This window comes from Neovison vison, chromosome 8, assembly GCF_020171115.1.
Source record: "Neovison vison isolate M4711 chromosome 8, ASM_NN_V1, whole genome shotgun sequence".
Taxonomy (NCBI): domain Eukaryota; kingdom Metazoa; phylum Chordata; class Mammalia; order Carnivora; family Mustelidae; genus Neogale; species Neogale vison.
Genome location: NC_058098.1, coordinates 104,765,426 through 104,787,920, shown reverse-complemented (window position 1 = coordinate 104,787,920; position 22,495 = coordinate 104,765,426). Strand labels below are relative to the sequence as shown.

Here is a 22,495-nt window from a genome sequence, read left to right as displayed (position 1 = left end):
CAGTCTCCAAGTCCCAAATGAGTTGTCCCACCAGATTTAAAGTAACTTGCTTGAACTCAATGCAGAAGAACAGATAATCTAACATGAATGGGAAATAAAAAGGATTATCAGGCAAATCACTCTTCATCAGGTCCAGTGCAAAGCTGAACCCCCTTCTCCCCATGTCCTCCTGCTCCCTGTTTCCTTCCCCCTGATGCATTTAGGGACCGTGAGGTTAGCAGGAGAGTATCAGAAAGGAAGAGAAGGTCGAAGAGGAGGAGGGTAGCCGGCCACTCTGCCCCTTCCAAAACATGGGGAGGTCATGTGGTTTCACTGACTTGTTCACGTTAGCTGTAGGGACACTGCCCTGGGGTTTTCAGGAAGAGGGTTTCTACAGGGACTAAGAGGCAAGAGCCAGCAGAGGTGTCACTCTTGGAGGAACAAATTCCACTGGTATTGGTGGCAAAGTTTAGGAATAAATTCTCATAACCTTTATTCCTCTCAGACATTCTTAGTTTTTAAGACTCTGGAATGCTGCCAAGCTCTGTAAACTGCTTCTGGGCTTGATCTCCAATCCTGAATTCTCTCAGTTCACGGCTGTGCGGATTGGATGGACAGCATTTTGACAGGTTAGGCTCCTTCCTGGGCCAGGTTGGATGTTCCTTCACTGTCCAGACCCTATATACCTTACATTTCTGGCCTTCCATTAGCACATTGCTTTTGTTAACCAAATCAAATACTTTTCTCTGGTAAATCATCACTCTGCTCCGAAGATCTGTTCTAAATGACTCCCTGAACTTGCCCTGAGCAGCCTTGTTCCAGTGACTGCTGTCTCCGAGCAGGTCCTATTTCAGTGTTTTTATGTCATGACCAGATAAACTTAACACATGTGTACCTATACGCATGTTTATTGCACTGTAAAATGTATCACAGCTTTATTGCATGTTATGTACTTTGATTTTCTAATTTCAGTATTCTAATCACCCACGAAATTCATCTTCAGATCCTACAGTTTATTTAATTTATTTATTTATTTAAAGATTTTATTTGACAGAGGTGACAAGTAGGCAGAGAGGCAAGCAGAGAGACAGGAGGAAGCAGGCTCTCCACGGAGCAGAGCGCCTGATGCGGGGCTCGATCCCAGGACCCTGGGATCATGACCTGAGCCGAAGGCAGAGGCATTAACCCACTGAGCCACCCAGGCGCCCCCAGATTCTACAGTTTAAAGACCAACATCAGACAGTCCATTTTATTGCTGGAGTCCTCAAACTGTTCTTCTGAACCTTAGATCTGCTAGTTCTAATTTCCACACACACGTGATCTGAGGCACACTGAACAAGTTTATTCACACGTAATCCTCCCTTGACCCTTCCCATTCCATGGGTCCTGACTCCACAGTTTGCTCCTCTGTTTTCTCATGATCCTTTTTGGCAAGTTTCTAAAAAAAAAAAGTTAAACTGTCCTCAATTCCCAAAAGGCTATTTTTGGATTATTTTAACATGGTTGCTTTATCTGCCATTAATGCTCCAAAGCTTTTCATAACTTAATCCTGCTCCTAATTGGATTTAGAACTCTAATCTTTCTCCTCATACCATTTTGTTTAAAACACTGATTTTAGGGGCGCCTGGGTAGCTCAGTGGGTTATAGCCTCTGCCTTTGGCTCAGGTCATGATCCCAGGGTCCTGGGATGGAACCCTGAGTCAGGCTCTCTGCTCAGCAGGGAGTCTGTTCCCTCCTCTCTCTCTGCCTGCCTCTCTGCCTACTTGTGATCTGTCATATAAATAAAAATCTTTCAAAAAATTAAATAAAACGCTGATTTTAGGTTGTAAATGTAAGTATTTCCTATTTAAACATCTATGAAACGTTAAAACCTATTTTAAGAGTGGTCGTAAAAATGAGGCATTCTAGTGCATGACTGAGAAACCACTCATTTTAGTAACTGCCTTTTAGGCATGCAGTACTTGAGTGCATTAGAGTCTTGGGAGGAAGAAGACAGCAAAATTGAGGGGAGAGCCAGGGACCAGAAGCAAAAACTGTAGGTCACTGACTTTGATATAAAGAAGCAACATTTTTTGCTATTATAGGCTAATATTAGTGAATAAATATTACAAAAATGAGAGATTGGAGGGGTACCTGGCTGTTTGAGTTAGTAAAGCATGCAACTCTTGATTTCAGGGTTAAGTTTAAGCCCCAGGTTGGGTGTAGAGATTAAAAATAAAATCTTTAAAAAAAAGAAAGAATGGAGACAAATCCTACAGGGCTGATTTTTTGAAACTTCGAAGCAGTTATTTGCCTAGAGTTGGTATTTGGAGTAAACTACAGCAGTTAAAACAACTGAACTACATTGAAATCCATTTCATGACATCAGCCAAGATGGGACTTTGTCCCATCGGCTCTGTAGCTACCAAGCACTAAGGTGAGGGTTCAGTTGGGGCCTGGCAAGGAGAAATGTACCACATTTATAAGGACTGCAGTGAGTATAGTATTTGGCCAAAAAGAGAGCCAGGCATCTGGAGGTGAGATGGGAAGGACCAGAGTGAACAGAAACTTAACAGGAAGCCAGGTTCTCCCTGGAAGTTGTAAACCAAGATCAAAGGCTAATCAGCCTTAACTGTCCTTTTGTTCATTTGCTTCAGTTATGTCAGAGTAACACAGGTGAATGCTTAAGTAGCTCATACTGTCATTTCTCTGCCCCCTTTGTCCTTCAATTAGAGGTCTTAAACCAGCCACCTAGGAGAAAACATGTACTACTTCTTAGGTTTTTGAGGATATAAGGCTGGGTCCAGGCCTAGAGAGGATAGAAAGCAGAGCTGGAACAGACCCATGTAACAGACAATGGTACGATATAGTCGGCCATCAGTGGCAGCCCTGGCAAGGTAAAGATGAAGGTCTTCCTCTGTGGGAACTCAGTACATCTGGACTATGCATGAGCAAAAGCAGCCTGTGGAAACACTATAAAGGGTAATGCTCTTGTAAACCATGCAGGTTCCTGTTAGCTTCCAACAGGATTTCAGAGTGGCAAGAGAAATGCCAGAAGTGGAAGTTCCTGATTAACAGCCCTCACTTTATTATTTTTTTTAAAAGATTTTATTTATCAGAAAGAGAAAGCACACAAGCAGGCAGAGGCAGGCAGAGGTGGAGAGAGAGGCAGGCTCCCTGCTGAGCAAGGAGCCCGATGCGGGACTCGATCCCAGGACCCTGGGATCATGACCTAAGCCGAAGGCAGCGGCTCAACCCACTGAGCCACCCAGGCGTCCCACTTTATTTTTTTATATTTTAGTTTTTTATTTATGTGACAGAGCAAAGGAGCGCACAGGTAGGGGAGTGGCAGGCAGGAGGAGCAGGGTTCCCACTGGGCAGGGAACCCAATGCAGGGCTCAATACCAGGACCCCAGAATCATGACCAGAGCTGAAGGCAGATGCTTAACCTACTGAGCCACCCAGGTACCCAGCAGCCCTCACTCTTGAGCACTTTGAGTAGAGTACAGCTAAAGGTCCTGGCACCCAAGGAGGGAAGCAAAGGAGATGGAGCACCTCCCCTACCCCACAGCCCTGGAACTTGGCTGTGTAAAAGTAACAGGAATGCATACAAATGCACATTAACTAGGGTTTAATTACAAGCCTCCATTTTCCCATATGTGCAGCCTAAACCCTATGCAACTTAGAAATGATTAAACAACAATGGCAAATTTCTCACGTCTATAATACCTCTGAAATTGGGCTACTAATCTAGTATCAGTAGAGATGTGTATTGCAGGTCTCCTTTAGCCACCTTCTCAAAGACTGAGGAAGTACCACCATCATAGCATCAGCCAACAAAGGCCAAGTCCATGAGAGGGGAGGGCAGACCACACCCGACAGCATGTGAAGTCGGCCGAACAAACAGTAGGTCCGCAGAGCTTAGGCTGACGCTAGAAGCTGTGTCCTCACGCTGCCTGTCCAAAGAAAGGAAAATGGTAGTGCTGCTTCTGTTTAAATGGTCAACCCTGAAAGGGTGGCTTAGGAAGTATCAAATTAGGAATTTAGTCCATGTTGTATCTATTGTTCTTCAAAGGTCAAGGCTGAATTCTCTTGTTTTCTTTACAATATGGTTAGACAGAGATGAGAACTGCCAAGTGTACTTTTAACAGCTATTCCAGGCCACAGCTTCTCCTGATTTGCCCATTTTTATTTGTCTTCACTGGTGTCGCTGTCACTGTCGCTATCACTGGTCAGTGAGGTTAGATTTCCCAGGGCTTCCCTGTAAGGAAAATAAACTAGAGGGTTACACTGCATTTTAGGCGTGGGGGAGGGACTCTGCAGCTGCACTGAACTATGATGAAAAGAGAAACGGTTCCAAGAGCCAAATCTACAGGCCTCTGATGTGTATGACAAATGAAATAAATAGCTAACATGTCCTTTTTGCAAAGAAAAAAAGTTAAGGAGACAAAACTATAAACACTGGGTAGATGGGCAAATGGCCTGCTCTACTTCTATCACTTTCTTTTATGTTACCCATGCAGGGCTCACTTTTGTTCCTGGCTGATCGCAAAGTTAGCCATCACTCTCCGGGCAAGGTCTTCACAAATAGGCAAACTGAAGGCACCCGCCAGCTTCACTATCTCAATGGCCTGGGCAGGGCTGCTGGATGCTTTTGCACTGTCCATAAACTCATTCAGCAATTTATTTCTGTAAAAGAAAGGCAAAATGTCAACATACCCACCTAAACCCCTGGACCCCCTCTAAGATTTATATGCAAAATAAAATCTAACATCCTATAAAGTTGAGTCATGAAATCTTCAACAGTAGCTTTGGAGGTAAATTTTTTTTTTTTTTTCCTAAAGATTTTAAAAAATTTATTCATCTTAGAGGCAGCACGAGTGGGGGGAGGGGCAGAGGAAGCAGCAGATTTCCCACTGAGGAGAAGCCATTTGGGGCTCGACCCTAAAACCATGACCTGAACCAAACGCAGACACTTAACCTGAGCCACCCAGGTACAGCCATGAAGACTAAAGGGTCAAAGAGAGAATGAACATTGGTTCAGTATGCCTTCATTAAGGATCTGTTCAGTGTATCGCCAGTGTGTTGCAATCAACAAGCACAGATTAAAAACACTGCTTGCTTCAGGATGCCCTAGATGGTAGAACTATCCATTTGCTTCAGCAGAAGGATGCTCAATCACTGAGTGAGATATGTAAAGAAATTCCAATCACCCCATAGTAAGAGTTAAGACCATGCAGCGAATTCTAACATGCAGCCAGGGAAGCCTGTTAACTTCAACTTACCCAGGGATCTTATTATGCTTCTTGAAAAGCCCCAACATTTTCCTGTTCAACACAAAATATGAGAAAGATTACTAACAGCCCAGAAGGTGAGCAGATAAATCTCATAGCTGTCCTCCTGCTGTAAGTTCCTGAAGACAGACAGCAGCTGTGAGCTGACTGGCTCCCAGCCCTGTTGACATCTAAATCACCTTGGGTGCTTCAACTCCCGCCTCCCAGACTTCACATACGTGCATTTCCCAGGCAAGTGTGATTTGTTGCCAGTGTTGAGATTTACTGGGGGGTTACACCCTCTTCTAGAGAGGGATGCAACAGAGTGTGATCTCTATCCTCTTACAATCCCAGAACGAGAGCAGTGTCCTAGAGATACGCGGTGGAGAGCAGGCTCAGATTGAGGCATCAGTCTCATGTAAGTGCTCACCAGCGTCCTGCCACATGTAAGACAAAGGTGAAACACGTACATTCAGCTCCCATGATTCAGCTGAGGTCCGTACCCCTGCGCCAATCATCACAGCCTGACTCCTAACAGGTGTGTGTCAACCCGTTAACAAATTCGAGCATCAAAGGTTGGTCACTAGCAGTGTAGCAGGTCATGTGTGTGATTTCATACTCCTAAGACCAGTTGAGGCAGCAAAGCCTTCATTCACCAGCTCTTTGACATTTTGGGCTGAAAATGCTGTTCAAGTCACTTTCTTATGTTGAAAAGGCCATAAACAAGTACCCCACTTACTGAACAAAATCACCTAATGAGGACTACTCCTACAAAGTATTCTTTTGTTGACTTCTCTGCTTTTGGAAAAAGGAATGCATGTGAAGTGTCCATTCACAAACACTAAGAATTAGTATGTGAGGGAAGTGCTGATGAAAACACGTAACTGGTAGGCTCACAGTGACCCAAACCAGATGGTTCTAGTCAAGTTTGTAAATGTCAGTTTCTAGAAGTCCCAAGTGTACAGGCTGCATTTTAAGCATTAAGTGTAATCCTTGGATAAGCCAAATGCTCAAGACATTTTCAAAAGTAAGATTCTCTCATCATTCTATTAAGTGGACAGACAAGAGACTACTTGCCCATGGATACAGAAAACAGGAGAGCAATAGAGAATTAGCCCATTAAACTGTGTCCTCTCTTAAATACCACGTTTATACTCTGCTGGTCTTCCAAAAGTTTCCTTTTCAGTCAGTATTTGCAGTCCCAGAAAAAACTCATTTTTCTGATTACACATCATACAGTGACCAGGGAAGATGTTCTCTGAGATCCAGATACAAATACTGCTACTATACACTTGGGCTTTGTACTCACCAAGCTTCCTGGGTTCTCCCAGCCCTTAAAAAGAGGACAGCAATAGAGTTCAGAGAGTTGGCTGGCCACTCAGGAGCAGCCTGTCTGCCATCCTGGCTCTCGTAAGTGGATTTGATATCTGCAGCACAGTCTGCAAACGCCACCTGAAGCTGAGAGGCTCAGAGTCAGCAGAACTGCCTAGCTGGTCTGAGGAGAGTCTCAGTTGAGGAGATTCCACAGACGACGTGGCATTTTTGAGCTACGCATTTTACCATCTGAACCCATCACAGGTATAGTACACAAAAGATTAAAAAACAAAAACAAAAAAAACACCCTGCCCTGCTCTGGGGTAAATAATTTGCAAGTTGGCCACATCCTTCAAATACGTTATGGGTTTTCTCTTTAGATGGGAATTTTTTTCAAAAAGCTACTACTGTCAAGACAGAAACATGTTTTGGACTTCAAAAATGGGATTCTGCTAATGGCTGGGTGTTCAGATACAGAATTTAAATCTGGGTTTAGATGGCAAAATTCTCTGTAATGTTTCCCTAAATGAAACCAAGGAAATTACCATTACAAAGTCCACAGTGTTAGAGAACATACTGGCTAGTACCCATCTAATCACTGTAACATAACCTGACTCTGGATACAATCCTACCTACCTCTGGTGGGTGCTGATCCCTTGCCATAAGCATCAGAATCTCTTCTTTCAGGTCATTGTGAAAAGTGTGACCATATTCTTTACTATCTTGAAACAGAAAAAGAACACAGAGGTGATTGCAGTCATGTAAAACCAAAACTCTTCAGCTGACCTTTGTCCACTGTCACAGTTCCTGGGTTGCTCAAAGTCAGGTGCTAACACTATTTATTCTAGGACTCCAAGCAATCAGCAAGATAATTCACGCTAAGAATGGATGAAGGAGCAATGGAAGGCAGTGACTTGCTCCTAGTCAAGGGCGAGACACAGCAGGTGTGCTACCCTGGAGCAGCTACCAGCTCCATATGGCAAGACATGGTTTTACAGCACTTGGTGATTGTCAACGATCTTTAATATAACAATCATTAGAGCAATCTTGTGAAACAGATCAGGGGCTAGAGTCTCAGTGTTCAGACATGGAAACCTGCAGCCGACAGAAACTCAAGCTGTGATTGCCGTCACCTTGTAGAAGACATGCAGCATCTTCTGCAGCCAGTTTATACACAGAAACCCACAATCATGCCCATTTCTTAGAAGCATTAAGTATCCCTGACCAGTTAACAACTGAGTTACAAGAATGCAGCATGATTCAGAGGAATTGCAAAGACTCTGCAGGTGGAGATCTGAATTTTGATTTAGGGTGTGTCACGTAATTAGCACTTACTTATCTTCCCTTTGTCGTGTCACATAAAAACTCATTTAGGTCACTTTCAATGCATCTTTAGTCATGCAATCCAACATGCAAAGTGAGCCAGCACCCATGAAGAAGACTATAATATATTAAATTTAGTGAAAAATGGAAATTTCCACCCCTAACAATGTTGGCACGTTTGTTAATCAAAATGTAGGACAATGAAGTGATGAAGTGAGATGGTGCTGAACACACAAGCTGAAACCAACCTTTCCAAATTTGAGGAATCACTTCTAGCCGGTTGGCCACATCCAATGCTTGGAGAAGATCTATCAAAGTTTGGGAACGGGGAAAGAACACCTGATTAAGAGAAATAGGGATATATGTTTAAGGTGTTAGTCAGCAAAGATACCCACCAGCTCATCTACAATGACAGGTTATGATCATCTTACTGAAGGTATCAGGTCCTTGTACCACTTCAAGGTGACATCAATTTGTTCCATTAGACAAAGCAAACTGAAGAACTTGGAACTGTAATGGAGAGAAAAGATAGGTTTAGTCTCAGATCCCAAACAGCAGAATAATTAAATTACAGCACAGCTATATGATCTGTTACAAAGAATTTAAAATCAACTTTTAAGTTACAAACAGTGTCAAACTGCATGGGCCAATGCTTGACCCAGAAGGTGCTAACCATGCTGTCTGGACTTCCTAATTAACACCTTCTTACCCACAGCTAGCTGTTCATGACTGCCTCAATATGTTCTCAGCTCACTGTGAGCAGACAGTGAATATCCATTCATTTTAAAAGCATGCAATATGAAGCAAGGATATAGACACACTGAAGACAAACATTACATGCCTATTAACAGACTGCCTCCTTAAGTGCTTGTTTGTTTTTATCTACCTGAAGTCAACTCATTTAAGGAGCCTCTTTGGGCTTTATCTCTGTACCTTCCTTTTTAAAAACAAGAGGCTGGGGTGCCTGGGTGGCTCAGTGGGTTAAATGTCATCCTTCAGCTTGGGTCATGATCTTAGGGTCCTCGATCAAGCCCTGCATCAGGCTCCCTGCTCAGCCAGGAGTCTGCTTTTCCCTCTTCCCCTGCCCCTTCTCTAATAAATAACATCTTTAAATAAAATTTTTAAAAAAAGGCTGAAATTGTTAGGGACCCACCCTACTATATATTCAAAAATATAAAATCGGGCCTAGAGGAACAGATATGTAGATTTAAACTGTTACAGAGAAAAACAATCTAAAAGATAAAACTATACCAGACATCTCAGTCAGGCAAATCAGTTTTACTGCTGCTTGAACTTCCAAGTGCTCAATTAACATGTACTGTTTAAGTACATGTACTTTAAGTCAGGGGCCTGCTGCCTCCAGGGGTGACATAGGAAGCCTACCAAAGTCTCCCATTTGCAGAACTAATGGTTGCTTAAAGAGGCTCCAATAATGCAAAAGGATACATTTCCAACACACTTACTAATAGAAATTGCGCCGATGATCTGGTCCAATGAATTTCCAGTTGTCTCCAGTGTTTAAAAGGCCATGTACTTGATAAGCAAGTTCCAGATCTCTGAGAAATGAGCACTGAAAATTTGTAAGCAGTAAGCATCACTCAGATTTACCAGCCAAACAGTGGCTCATTACATTAAAAAGAGTCACTTGTTGAAATATTCACGCTGAGTCAATGTATTACTAGTTCACAGCAAATGAGTTATAAGATTGGGGGGGGGGCAAACCCCAAGTTCTGTGAAATCTGAAACAGAATTTTAACCTAGTGATTGTAGCTTTAGAAATCAATCCTATGAAAACACCTGGTTATGTGCATAAAAGAGAGATGGAGTGCTCATTTCAGCCTCACTATACTTGCAAAAAAACCCCACGCAGTAACTCCAAAATACACGAACAGTAGAAGACTCCAGTGAAATACTACGAAATACTCCTATGAAATACTATGCAACTGTCAACAAACAAAATACAGTTGAAACGGGCCGGGCTGTGTGTGTCTGAATACCTGGAGGAGAAGAGCTGCAAGGGTACACACTAACCTTTTGGAAAGCAACTATCCTTAGGGAATAGGATATGCTAACCCATCCTGAAACCGCCTACAACTTTTTCTAATTAACATACAATGAAAAACCTAAATCCCAAAGAACCATTATCAATTTAAAAAATCACCAATAGGTAAATATGAAATACTCTGAAACCTTATCTGAGCAAAGGTGTGAAAAAAGACAACATATACATACAATAAACAAAGGGTAGGATGCTATGTGAATTAGTATGAAATTTAAGAGGAAAAAAAGAAAATTTGGACCAAAGACATAAACAAAAGAGAAAGTGAAAAAAACGAGGGGAGTTACTCACTCCAGTTAAAGATAAATTTAAGTGACTAAAAGGAAAAAGAAAAACTAAAGTTAAACAAGAATCAGTACTCACAACTCTCATGGCTGACTGAAAAAACATATCTGAAAATCAAAGTTCACAAAGTCTTGGTTACAATGGATAAAATACATTTTCAAGTGAGCAGCATTAATAAACATCCTAGCAATTAAACTGTTAACGTGTAAGTTAAACCTAAAGGAATAAAAACTCTAGTAGATGAAGCACACAGCAATAGGCCACACATATTTTGGCCTCTTCAGAATAATCGCTTGTAAGACAACTAAGCTAAATCAAACTCTGTCCTATCATAAGGCCTCTAATAACTGGCAATCAAGAGAGCAGGCTCTTTGTCTCACACAAGCAATTTCTGTGCCTACCATCATCTGGGTCCCTTGGGGAAAATTTCCGTCCTGTTAATTCGTTCATAATATCATAGATTATGAGGGATGATCCTTTTGAATGGTTTTCTGCAGAACAAAAAAGCAATTAGGTTTTACAAGGAGTCCCCCCCCCCCCTGCCACAACCCTTTGTACCCACCCCCCACAGCGTACTGCCCGGCACACAGCCTGCAGAGCGCGTGCCCGCTGAAGAAGCAGGTGCACACAACACAGAGGGCAACTCTCCATATGATCTGGGGCAGTTACTCAGAAAAACAATTATTTATTTTGGCAGTAATCATTTGTGTTATGTATGATCGGGATGAAAAGGCCGAGAAAAAGAGAACTGTAGAATTAATGGAATGAGGCAATCCTCTTAAAATCATGTGAACTAATAGGTATAAAATGCACCTACACAATTTTCCAACACATCACCTTATTCATACAACCTGTTCCCTACCTTTATCAGCACACACGTGGTAATGTAGTTTTAATGACAGTACAGATGTATTTCTACAATTTCCTCAAGGATGCTTCCATTTGCTGACATTTCTTATCATTTTATTAGTTACATAACAATTTGCTTTATATGTATCCTTTCTTTCTTTAGACTTTCTCCTTTGAGTAAATACCTAAAGGTCATTACTGCAGGGAACCAGTTTCCACATGTGTAAGGCAAACGGAGACTCCCGCTCTGAGCCTGCCCCCATGTTCCTGAGTGTTACTTAGGAAGCAAAACCACAGACTTTGCTTCACAGGTGAACCAAAGTGGTATGCAATGGTAGAAGAGAAAGGCAACCGGCTTTAGGGTCAGAAACACTAGATTCACTGTAACGTCATCAAGGTTGAGTAAAATTTTAGAAGATATAATTACTGTGGAGACTGTTTATCTGTCTCCAAGATAAAATCTGTTACCTCTTCCCCCAACCACTACCCTAAAAGACAGAATCTTCCCCATAGGTGAGGATGTGGATTTTGTAAAATTAGCCCACTAAAACAGAGACAATCAATTTCTTCTCTTTTACACGTGTAAAGTCTGAAGGACTGGAACAGTCATTTCTGAAGGGGTTCTTTCTCAGATTGGGGCAAATAGCTAAGAATTGACAGACTAGGAGTGCTTACTGCATGCCTTTCAAGCACGAGCCAGGAGTTCATTTCATCATTACAGCCCTGCGGTATTTACTCAGGTAAGGTATCCAGTCCCTTTTGGCAAAACTGATAAATGACAGGTGAAATTCAACTCAGGTGTGCCTTGCTCCGAAGTCCATTCAACAGAGCACAGCTCCTACAGGAACTGGGGGCCTAAAGCAGGTGACAAACGGAGCCAAAAGGTTCTCCTACAAGACTTCAGAATAAGGTCAAGATTACTGTGGAGCTGCATTATCCAACAACTTCCTGTACAAATGGAAATGTTCTATTCCTGCATCACTGAATATAGTAGGAGCCACATGTGGCTACGCAGCACTAAAGCAATGAAGAAATTTTAAATGTCATTTAATTTTAATTAAATAGGCATGTATGCCTAATGGCTATTTTATTGGAAAGCACAGCTCTGGAGAGTCAAAAGAACTCCAGACTAATGTAACCTCTGACCATTTCTTTGTTTTTAAAGATTTCATTTATTTGAGAGAGAGAGAGAGCTTGTAAGAATGGTGGGGAGGGGCAGAGACAGAGAGAGAAGCGGACTCCCTGCCTGAGCTGAAGGAAGACGCTTAACCGACTGAGCCACCCAGGTAATTGTACACCATTTTGACCACTGGTAATTGTACACCAACACTGTTAGTACATTTAATGACCCTGTCCTCTCCACTTGGAGTAACTTTCTGCTCAGGCTATAGGATAATGTTAATTTGTGTTCTCTATTCTTAAATCCTGCACAGGGAAAGATGACTACAACAATCACATAAACATAAGAGAATGGGTCAGCTTTCTACGTGAATTAATACATAATGTCATACATACCGTGGTAATAAAACAGCTGAATAAGATAATGGTATGTTGCAAGCGAGGGTTCTAAATTACCAGGTTGACAGGAAAAAAAAAAAAAAGAAGTAAGTCAAACACAGCTGTCCAAAAAGAGTGTTTACTGCGGCACAATGAACTAAAAACACACCAACCTTGGTATTTAAGTAAAAGATGATACATTCCTATTCCTCTGAACAAAGACCTTTCCTAGCTCATTTGAATTAATGTTAAGTGTAAAGAGATCAAAAACAATCACTTTTAAAAAGCCTTGACATGTCATTACTAAATGTTACAGCTAATGCACTTGTGCTATAATTCTTCATTCCAGAATACTAACGCATACTAAAGTGAACATGTTCCCAAACAATCTTTAATGATTACTGCAAACTCTACAACACAGTGTCACATTTAGGTCCAAACACCTAATTATGACAGCAAATGTCATGGGATTTAAAACTAATTCTTAAGTGAACAGTTCTTCCTAAAATTCCACATAAAACTAACCGAAGTATTAAAAAACATTGTAATTGCCATAAAGAGCATGAAGATAAAGGAGTTCCCACCATCACTCAATACTTGTAATTAACTGTGCCAAATGGTGGACTCAAAATTCTCAATATGTTCTGTACAAAGCAAGAAGAGTTTACCATCTCTTTTTCACTTATCTGGATCTGAGAACTCTGGCCAGCACTGGCTCAGCCTCCAGGGAGGGACCCGACACATACTCACCTATTCCGATGGCTTTCATTTCACGAAAGGTCTGCAGGGCTGGCATTTTTCCAAATGCATGAAATCTTCGGAGGCATTTCAGAATGGTATTAAATGTCTGTAGGTTTGGTTTCACCTTCTGAGCGGCCATTTGTTTTAGCAGCTCCTAGTTGAGTCAAAAGCAGTAAGTCTTGTTTATGCCTGGATAGGTAAATTTGTCCAATTAACTAATATCACACACTAAAAAAGAATTTGGGGGAAGGGGGGCACCTGGGTGGCTCAGTTGTTAAGGGTCTGCCTTCGGCTCAGGTCATGATCCCAGGGTCCTAGAACCCAGTGCTGCATTGGGCTCCCTGTTTCTCCCTCTCTCACCCCCTGCTTGTGTTCCCTCTCTCGCTGTGACTCTCTGTCAAATAAGACCTTTAAATATAAGCAAGTAAAGTAATAAAAAAGATTTTGGTTCTCTGGCTAAGTCTAAAGTTAATAAATACATCCCTATCCAAAATTTATCTATTAGCAGGACCAGTGACTTTGCCTTTTAGAAGTCACCCCACCTCACTTGATCAAGTTGTACAACTGTCTTCACTCTGCCGAGTAAAGCAAAAGAACAGACTAGAATGGAGTTTTTCCTTTAAAATGAGCAGTATGGTATAAAGACAAACTGTATGGTGTAAAAACAAAAAACACTTCTAGTCCGAAGTTATTTCAATCCAGTGAGTATAATTTTCCAAACTCACCTGATAAAAATGTTCCCATAAATACACATTATTTTTGTAATGAAAAAACTGAGAAATGAAGCAACTGTGGTCTTTCTGAATTCTAGCCATGGATAATGGGTCAGGTAACTTTTTCTATGCACATGTCAGACACAGCCATTTAAACTGCAGGGTTGCTGGGAGGGTGTAAGAATGCAACCACTGCGCGCCCAGCGTGATAATATCTGCCATGAAAATGCACAGTAAATGCGTCTCCACCCCCTTTATTTCTAGGAAAAGGTAATTTAGGCCCATCAGAAGACAAAATGAGGGCTCCTCCTTACCAGTATATTATTCCATTTGTCCTCCGGTTTCTCACGCGCACTCAATGCTGTTGCTTCAATCAATGCATTGAAGGTGTACACATCAGCTGTAAAAACAGAAGTCTAGGTTGAAGTTTAACCCTTAAATGCCTCGGCTGAAGGCAAAGCAGTAATGCGCACGTGGCCCTAGCTCATTCCCATGTGCCCACGACACCAGACAATCACTCCCTGCTCTGGATCTCTCCTCCTGCTTCTACCACCAATACCACATGAAAAGATGAGAATTGAGCTCATAATTGAGGCAAGATCAAATATTCTGCAGATTCCAAAATGTTACAGATTTTTTTTTCCCCCAAGATCTGTCAGAGAGAGAAAGCGTGCACACACAAGGGGGGTGGGTGGGGTGGCAGGCAGTGGGAGAAGCAGGCTCCCCACGAGCAAGGAGTCCGATGTGGGGCTCAATCCCAAGACCTGATGATCATGACCTGAGCAGAAGGCAGATTCTTAACCGGCTGAGCCACTCAGGCATTCCAGATGTTACAGATTCTTAAGGAAAGAAAAGGAAATTCTCCAAAAACACACTTACCATGGAGTCTGTTGTTTAGTAATTCAGTGTACAAGTTTAATGCCTGCACAAGAGCTCGGTGCTGGGAGACAGAGCATAAATGTTAAACACTATCAAACATGTTGACTTAAGAAATACTTGCACAGCAACTGTTTTAGAGTTTGGGAATACAACAGTAAAAGAAGCAGACAAGGTCCTGGTTATCAAGAAGTTCATACTCCATTGCTGTGGAAATTTTGCCTCCCAGGTGACATGCAGTAATTCCTGGAGATATTTCTAGTTGTCACAACTGAGGGTAGGGAGGACGCAGCATTGACATGCAGTGGGTAGAGAACAGGGAGCTTCTAAACACTCCAGAGTGCAGTGGAGAGCCCCCACCGCAACGCATTATCCAGCCCAACTGTCAACAAACAATTCTGAGGGTGAAAAACCCGGAATCAGTGGACATTAAAGACAGAAGTATAAAAATAAATGTTACCTTCACCATTCCTCGGATCATTGTGCAGTAGGAGTGTGAGTTTTTCTCTGGCATGAGAGCAAAGATTCTCTCAGCATTGTTTTTTGGCCTAGACACAGAAGAGTAAATAAACCAGGGGAAAAAGGAAAAACCAATAGCTACCACAACCTACTGAGAGTTCAAAATGTTCCAAGCACTTTGCTAAGCACTTCATACACACAATTCCTAGCATCCAGAGAGAGAGAGAGAGAGATGGTTAGCATTCTGAAAAGTGGGAAAAACTGAGGCTTCAACACCTCAAGTGGTCCGTGGCTTCGTGGTTAATGACAGAACCAGGACTGAAAATTTTTACAAAAAATACATACAATACTGAACACAAAGCAAAGTGTACAGAGGGAACACAGTGAAGTTTCCCCACCCTCTCTCAACCATATACAACTCCCCAGAGTCCCCCACGGACAAGCAGTTTTCCCAAAATCTCATAGTCTAGCGTGTACGTGTCACACTCTGGGGCACCTTCTTCCTTCTTCCCTATCAAACACTCAGTCACCTAACATAACCATCTTATACAGTTGTATCTTTCTTCTGCCTCTTACAAAGAGGTATTGGAAATCAGGAGCAGGATTTGGGCCAGGCTGGTATGCCAAAGTCCATGCTCTTAACCACTACACAAAATTATTAAAATCTACTAAGGAAATTCAATGTTTGACTCAATTTAACTTATCACTTTAAAAGACTTCAGATATTAACGGTAGCTCTCCTTCTCCAGATGTCCACGTGAAGTATTTCTCAGACATTTCTATTCAGTTAACGTCAATTCTAAATGTTAAACATTAATCACCTTTTGTCTAGAAATGCTGAGTACTTCTGCTTGCTTGCCAGCTGCCTTAATTTAGAGCTATATTCCAGTGCATGTGTATTTTTACACAAACAAATTGAGCCAATCTTTCAGAACGTGAGTTATATATTGCAGAGTATGAGCACTGATGGAACTACCCAAGGAACCAACAATATGTAAGGTGACATGATATGAATTGGGGCATGGGGGGGGCCCACAAACAGGCGCACGAAGAGCTAAGTATTGCTCGTTGGAAGTAAAGATCTTAGGGAACAAGCTCTAAATGCATATCATGCCAAGGTCACACTTGCACTGTATGTTGAAAACAAATTCTACTTTAGAAGCTTCAGAAGCGCATCTTCTTGAGGGGGTGCTGGGGAACATGCCACGCCCCATTTAAAAAAACCACACAAGGTTCTACTGACATGTAACATACCTCCATAGGTTTCCAAACTGATGATTGGCCTTCTTCGATTTCTCGTTATTTTCCTCTGCGGCCTCCTCCTGAAATGAACCATCAAAAAAAAATAAAACAAAAAATGACAATGCAATGTATTCTCCTACTCAGATACTTAAAACCAGAAAGGCAAAGGAGGGTCGCCTGGGTGGTTCAGTGGGTTAAGCCTCTGCCTTCAGCTCATGGTCTCAGGGCTCTGGGATTGAGCCCCGCATTGGGCTCTCTGCTCAGTGGGGAGCCTGCTTCCCCCTCTCCCTACCTGCCTCTCTGCCTACTTGTGATCTGTCAAATAAATAAATAAAATCTTTAAAAAAAAAAAAAGAAAGAAAGAAAAAAGAAAAGAAAGGCAAAGGAAACTTTGTAAAAATAAAATACAGATCCAACAGAAGGTGAAGGAAAAAACCCAGTAAATGTTCATTTAAAAAACTGGTAATTTTTTCAGCATAAATCAGCTCACTTTGAGACAAAAAGTAAAGCTAGCACTTGAAATGAGAATTAACAGCCTGGAGACAGATGAAGCCAGTACCCTGCACAGCCTCAACGGGAGAGAAGAACTGCAAATCCAAACACAACCTGGCTTGAGCTGGCTCTATCTAGCTTGAGCCCCACAGAAATAACACACCTGCCTATACGTTTTTTTTTTTCAAATATTTTATTTATTTATTTGACAGAGAGAGATCACAAGCAGGCAGAGAGGCAGGCAGAGAAAGAGGAAAGGAAACAGGGTCCCCGCTGAGCAAAGAGCCTGATGTGGGGCTTGATCCCAGGACCCTGAGATCATGATCCAAGCCGAAGGCAGCAGCCTAACCCACTGAGCCATCCAGGCGCCCCTGCCTATACATTTTAAACATCTTAATCACTCTGTATGTAAATAATCCATATTCAGTGGAGGAAAATTAGACAGAAGGAAAAGAACTTTTCATCTTCTCTCATGCATTTGGAAATATTTTATAAAAATGAAATATTATCATCGGCCTATCGTCTCACTTTTCAATATATGGTGCATCTTTCCACAGCCAAACAGACCTACACTAGTCCCGACAATCACATTACCATAACCTAATCATTTGTCACTGGACATTCAGTTTTCTACATTTTCCTATCTATGTCTATGAACATTATGAAAATGATGTATATATTCTTTTATTCACATGACCCAAAGATGTTTTCAGGGTCTTTTTCTAGAAGTAAAACTCTTGGATTGAGAAATTAAGATAGCACTCCCTATCTACAAGCCGGCCCTTGGCACAATACTGTCCTACACCTCAGCACAGTGAGCTCACTCCTCTCTGCCCATGTTATGCATGCATATTTTGGTGGTGGGGGGGTGCTGGGGCCACAGAGTCTTTCCCTGTTCCTTACATATGGTCAGTGTAAGTAATAAGAGAGGAGTTTGTAAAAACATTTCTGGTCAAAGCTTTGCCTGCATGTGGTAGGCAATGTCAACATACTTTTTAGGCAAGATCAACATATTTTTAAGGGAACCAGAATTAAAGTAATTGTTTAGATCTTTCTTCCTACACATCACTTTTTATCAAAGCTACTAAACCACATCGCATCTCAGAACAAATCTCTATTATCCTAACATAGGGCATAAGAACCATCTTACTTTGAAATGGTTATTACTGGCAAAAAAAAAAAAAAAAAAAAAAATCACCGCCAAAACCCATTACCAACTCTTCGGATTTTTCACTTTGCTGAAAATGATAATCAGTTGAGGGCTCCTTGTCACCATAGTAGCACAACAAATCCAAAAGACTATTACTTGTTTCCAAAGATACAGTGGTTCCTGTGGGTAGGAGGAAAAAAAGGAAAGAAACATTGAAATAAAGAACTGAAGCTAATTGCATTAAAATTCTTTGCTTTTTCTCCAGGCTGTGGCTCTCTTGGCTGCATACTTCATGTCATCCACCATTCTCAGCATGGATGAAGATGCAGTCCACGTGAACCCCAACACCTGAAGGGATGCTGACAGGGACACAATCCCTACTAGCTGTGGGGTCTGAGAGGAGGGACTAAAGCCCAAGACAACGCCTGACCCTGTGTTCACTTAGTTTACATACTCATGTCCCCAGGGAAACGATCTCATGGATTTAAAGATCATTTCCAAACTGAACACTCAGCAAATTACTGCCACTCAGTTCCCCCGGCCCAGTTCCATTTCTACAAATGCAAGCAGAAAGAACTATTCTACTTGGATCTAGGCCCTCACTGGAATACTTGCCTAAAGATGTGAGCAGAAATGTCTACTTATAGTAGTTTTTAAAAAAGCAATACTCAGGAACATTATGTTCCTGTCTTGACACCAGGAAAAAAAAGGGAACAGAAAGTATAAGATACAGTATTTTTTCTAAAGAAAATATACTGATAATAAAAATGCCAATTGGGACATTTAAAAGCTCATAAAAGAGCACGGGAAAGTGGAGAAAAGAGAGGCTGTGGAGGGGAACTGAACTGGATCTTACCATCTCAGAACTCTGTATCCCTAGAAACTTACTTAATAACCAGCTTCCTTTATAAAATGATTATAAAACACAGCAACTCCTGAGACATTATAGAATTAAATTCAGTATGTGAAATGCCCAGCAAAGTGTTTGGTACTTATGAGGTGCTTGACAGTAAAACTTCCTCTACCTGTCCCCACCCCTATGGCATATTGGCTTGTTCTGTTACTCTGAGCTGTGGGGCTGACATGCCGTCTTTAGAGGCGTGTACGGAGTGTCTGCATGTGCCTAGAGCACACAGTGTTATGAGCCTAGAGGAAGACAGGTCTGAGCACTCAGTACTTGAACGCAGACTTACCAATTACCATATGCAACAAGCAGAGGCAAAAGCCTCCCTAAACTATAATGTGCCTCAGCAATTCATCTGTATATTCAATGTCCGGCAGACAATACACCAATATTCTCAAACACAGCTTTCTGGAAAGGTCTCTTGTGCTGAAGAATGTACTGAGTGATTCAGTCCAGTTCCTCTCTCTTCTGTGTTTGATTATTATCCTAAATCACTGAACAGCATTCTGGAGTCCATTAACTTACAATCCCACTGCCTCTCATGTTATTATAGGTACACTGTTGTCTTGGTAGCTTACAGGCCATGCAATTGAGATCTACTCCGCTAGAGGTTCATCCAGATCAAAGTCAGACAGAGAATTTTAGAGACAGAAGTTCTGAGAAATTAAGTGATTTTTCCAAGGCCACAGAGCTAATCGGTATGAGAGTTAGAATAAGTAGCCCAGTTTACTGCTCTTTCCTTTTAAAATATTCCTTGTCTGTTTATGCCTCCAAACATACTTAAAAAGTGCAGAAAATCTGAATACAGTATGTACATGCCTAAGGTTAAAAATGGAAGGAACAATGGGTCTCTCATTTCTCTGCCTGCTGCACAATACAGCCCAGAGCACAGTAAACTAAGCTGCAACTCCATCTCACTTACATTTCCAAAAAAACAAAAGCTGAAGCAGAACTTGAAATATTAACTCTTAAAAGCATGACCACAGCATCAAGCAGAGATCCTTCTAACTTTTGCTCACAACCAGCGGGATCACGTAAGCACAGCCCACTTCCGAGCCCACGTTCCTAGGGGTGCTTTAAATGAACTGAGTCACCTGCTTGCAAGAGTTGATCAAACATGTCCACAGATGCTTTCACTTTTTTGAGCTTGATTCTTTCCCTCAAGGCTGCTTCACTTACATCTTCAATCTGAGGTTCAAAGTACTCGGGCATTAAACACTAGGAAAAGAAGATGGCTAATTACCACAAACAGGTAAAGGGGCAGTAACCAAGAGGACTCAACTTTTATCACCAACACACCAAAATAAAACTTTACAGTTCCAATTCATGTTTCACGCACGGGGCACCATGTATACATTTTTGTAGGAACTATAACTTAAAAGAATAATATTAAATAAAAAAAAAAATCAAAGAACCCCTCAGGGATTCGAAACAAGATCATTTAGCTATCTCCTAGCTCAGGGAGAATTTAAAAGCATCCAAAAATAAGTATTTATTTCAATCTAAAAAATCTGGTTTCCAACTAACTTCCCCAACTTCAAGTTGAATTTATTTCATCCTCTGCCAAAACAATCCTCTCTCCTTTCCTTCCAATCTTGTTTCAGTGTCAGAGTGTATCTGATTTGCAAAGGAGAAACCTATCACCCCAGATGCTTCTTATACTCTAAAAACACTAACCATCACCAAAATATGTTAATTTTACCTTACTCACTAGTTTATTTCATTACTTATTGAATGCTGACCATTGTCTGCCAGGCACAAAGTGAGGAATTAGAGGCATAGGTAAAAGTCCTTCTCTACTTTCAAGGTTCTCCCCATCTAACAGAGCAAGGAAGGAAAGAACAGCAGTGTGCATGTAAATGAGAGATCTACAAGGTGTGACAGTGCTGTCCGCCAGGGAGGCAGGGACTCACACAAGGCTTCAAGCATAGGTCATCAGCATTACAGCATTACAGAAGAGTAATTACTGGTTAGAAACATCCAGGGGTGCGAGTGGACCATCACTGCCACTGTCTCTGCACAGGACTCTGGCATCGTCACCTGCACAATCACTCTGACCTCTGACTTTGTCACTGGCAGATGCTCCCTGAGAAGCAGGAGGCTGTGCCTGGATGCGTGTCTTCTGGGAAGCAAGGAGTCTGGGACAGGGGTCTGATGCTCCTATTTCCACTAATAAACCCAGGAGAACAGAGGTGCCTCTGTTCCACTGGCCATGGTAACACTGGCACTGAGCACAACAGCTAACACGCCGCACAACACTCACACCCCATGACGACACAACGCAGAGGTAGCTGGAAATACAATTTGGAGTTCAAAGTGAAAGGCCGAAGGGCTGACATACACTGAAGAGAAACCAGGACACTGGACTATCAAAGCAGAGGGTTCTGGGCCAGGTAGACAAGAACGCCAAACGGAATAAAAGGACTGCTGCTGCAGGAAAACTGCAGACAGGGAAAAGACAATGACTGGGCCTAGAAACCTAAGAAGACGTCCACACTTAAGTAGTGGATAGAAAAGCTACTCAAAAAAACCAAGAAGAATAGTCACAGAGGTAAAGACCCAAGATTCTGGTGTCACAGAAGCCAAACAGGGAAAATAAGATGAGGAGCAAACACAGACAGGTGTTTGGGAGGGAAAAAAAAAAGCTACTACTGAAAGCAAAGATAACTAAATACATCAAAAGACTTCACCCAAACACTGAGGCATTCAAGTGGCTACTGAAATATTAGCCCTAAAACTTGGTATCGTTTACATTTACTTAGTAATACCTGAAAAATCACAATTACCTCTCCTTACCGGTATATGAGGTTCAGCTATGTCCTTCTGAAAATATTTGGGATGTGAATTAATAATGTACTTTGCTGCATTCTCTCCAGACTTCTTTGCCAATAAAAACGAACGCTATATAAAGAAAAGGATTTAGATGTAAACTGACTCAAGAGATCAAAACGACACTCTCAGCAAGTACCATCCACCCCTCCAAGAATGCAGCAATACACAAAAGCCCAAACAGAAGTTAAATTACACGCTGTTGTATATCCCCCTCTGCTACCGAGTGTGACATTTTAGGTCACATCTTATACAGCTGGGGGTATATGAAGCCGAGTGGACTGCTCCGGTGTGAGGAGCCCTAAGTTTTAAATCCCAAATCATTCTCACAGCCGATCTCCAAAACTCTGAACTGTTAACTTTTCAAAGGTTTTTACAAGTTAAGTTAAATTCTGTATCCGTGCTTGTACCCAAACGAGATAAAACAATGCTAGAAAAAGTTCACGAAGATACTCACGGATTCCAAAGAGGATGTTGGTATGAGGTAAGGATCATCCTGAAATGCGTAAGGGGCAGCCGTAGTGTCCTGTG

The 22,495-nt window shown here is 41.8% G+C and overlaps 1 protein-coding gene and 1 non-coding gene across 3 annotated transcripts in view; both read right to left on the bottom strand.

Moving 5' to 3' along the window:
• Window positions 1-3,572: 3,572 nt before the first annotated feature.
• Window positions 3,573-22,495, bottom strand: part of PTCD3 (pentatricopeptide repeat domain 3) — a 31,326-nt gene continuing 12,403 nt past the window's right edge. For both annotated transcript variants that reach the window (XM_044261558.1, XM_044261559.1), the window contains 20 exons: window positions 22,422-22,490; window positions 21,932-22,036; window positions 20,230-20,353; window positions 18,296-18,411; window positions 16,602-16,669; window positions 15,349-15,436; window positions 14,892-14,952; window positions 14,327-14,412; window positions 13,309-13,453; window positions 12,577-12,627; window positions 10,614-10,703; window positions 10,291-10,319; window positions 9,332-9,438; window positions 8,300-8,378; window positions 8,117-8,207; window positions 7,182-7,267; window positions 6,541-6,689; window positions 5,244-5,285; window positions 4,489-4,647; window positions 3,573-4,219 (listed from right to left, as the gene is read on the bottom strand). In XM_044261558.1, the coding sequence (XP_044117493.1) occupies window positions 4,147-4,219; window positions 4,489-4,647; window positions 5,244-5,285; window positions 6,541-6,689; window positions 7,182-7,267; window positions 8,117-8,207; window positions 8,300-8,378; window positions 9,332-9,438; window positions 10,291-10,319; window positions 10,614-10,703; window positions 12,577-12,627; window positions 13,309-13,453; window positions 14,327-14,412; window positions 14,892-14,952; window positions 15,349-15,436; window positions 16,602-16,669; window positions 18,296-18,411; window positions 20,230-20,353; window positions 21,932-22,036; window positions 22,422-22,490 (1,818 nt within the window). In that variant the 3' untranslated portion in view covers window positions 3,573-4,146. The remainder of the gene's footprint in view (window positions 4,220-4,488; window positions 4,648-5,243; window positions 5,286-6,540; window positions 6,690-7,181; window positions 7,268-8,116; window positions 8,208-8,299; window positions 8,379-9,331; window positions 9,439-10,290; window positions 10,320-10,613; window positions 10,704-12,576; window positions 12,628-13,308; window positions 13,454-14,326; window positions 14,413-14,891; window positions 14,953-15,348; window positions 15,437-16,601; window positions 16,670-18,295; window positions 18,412-20,229; window positions 20,354-21,931; window positions 22,037-22,421; window positions 22,491-22,495) is intronic.
• Window positions 5,622-5,758, bottom strand: LOC122916688. The gene has a single exon (XR_006386306.1). It is a non-coding gene; the product is annotated as a small nucleolar RNA SNORD94 (small nucleolar RNA).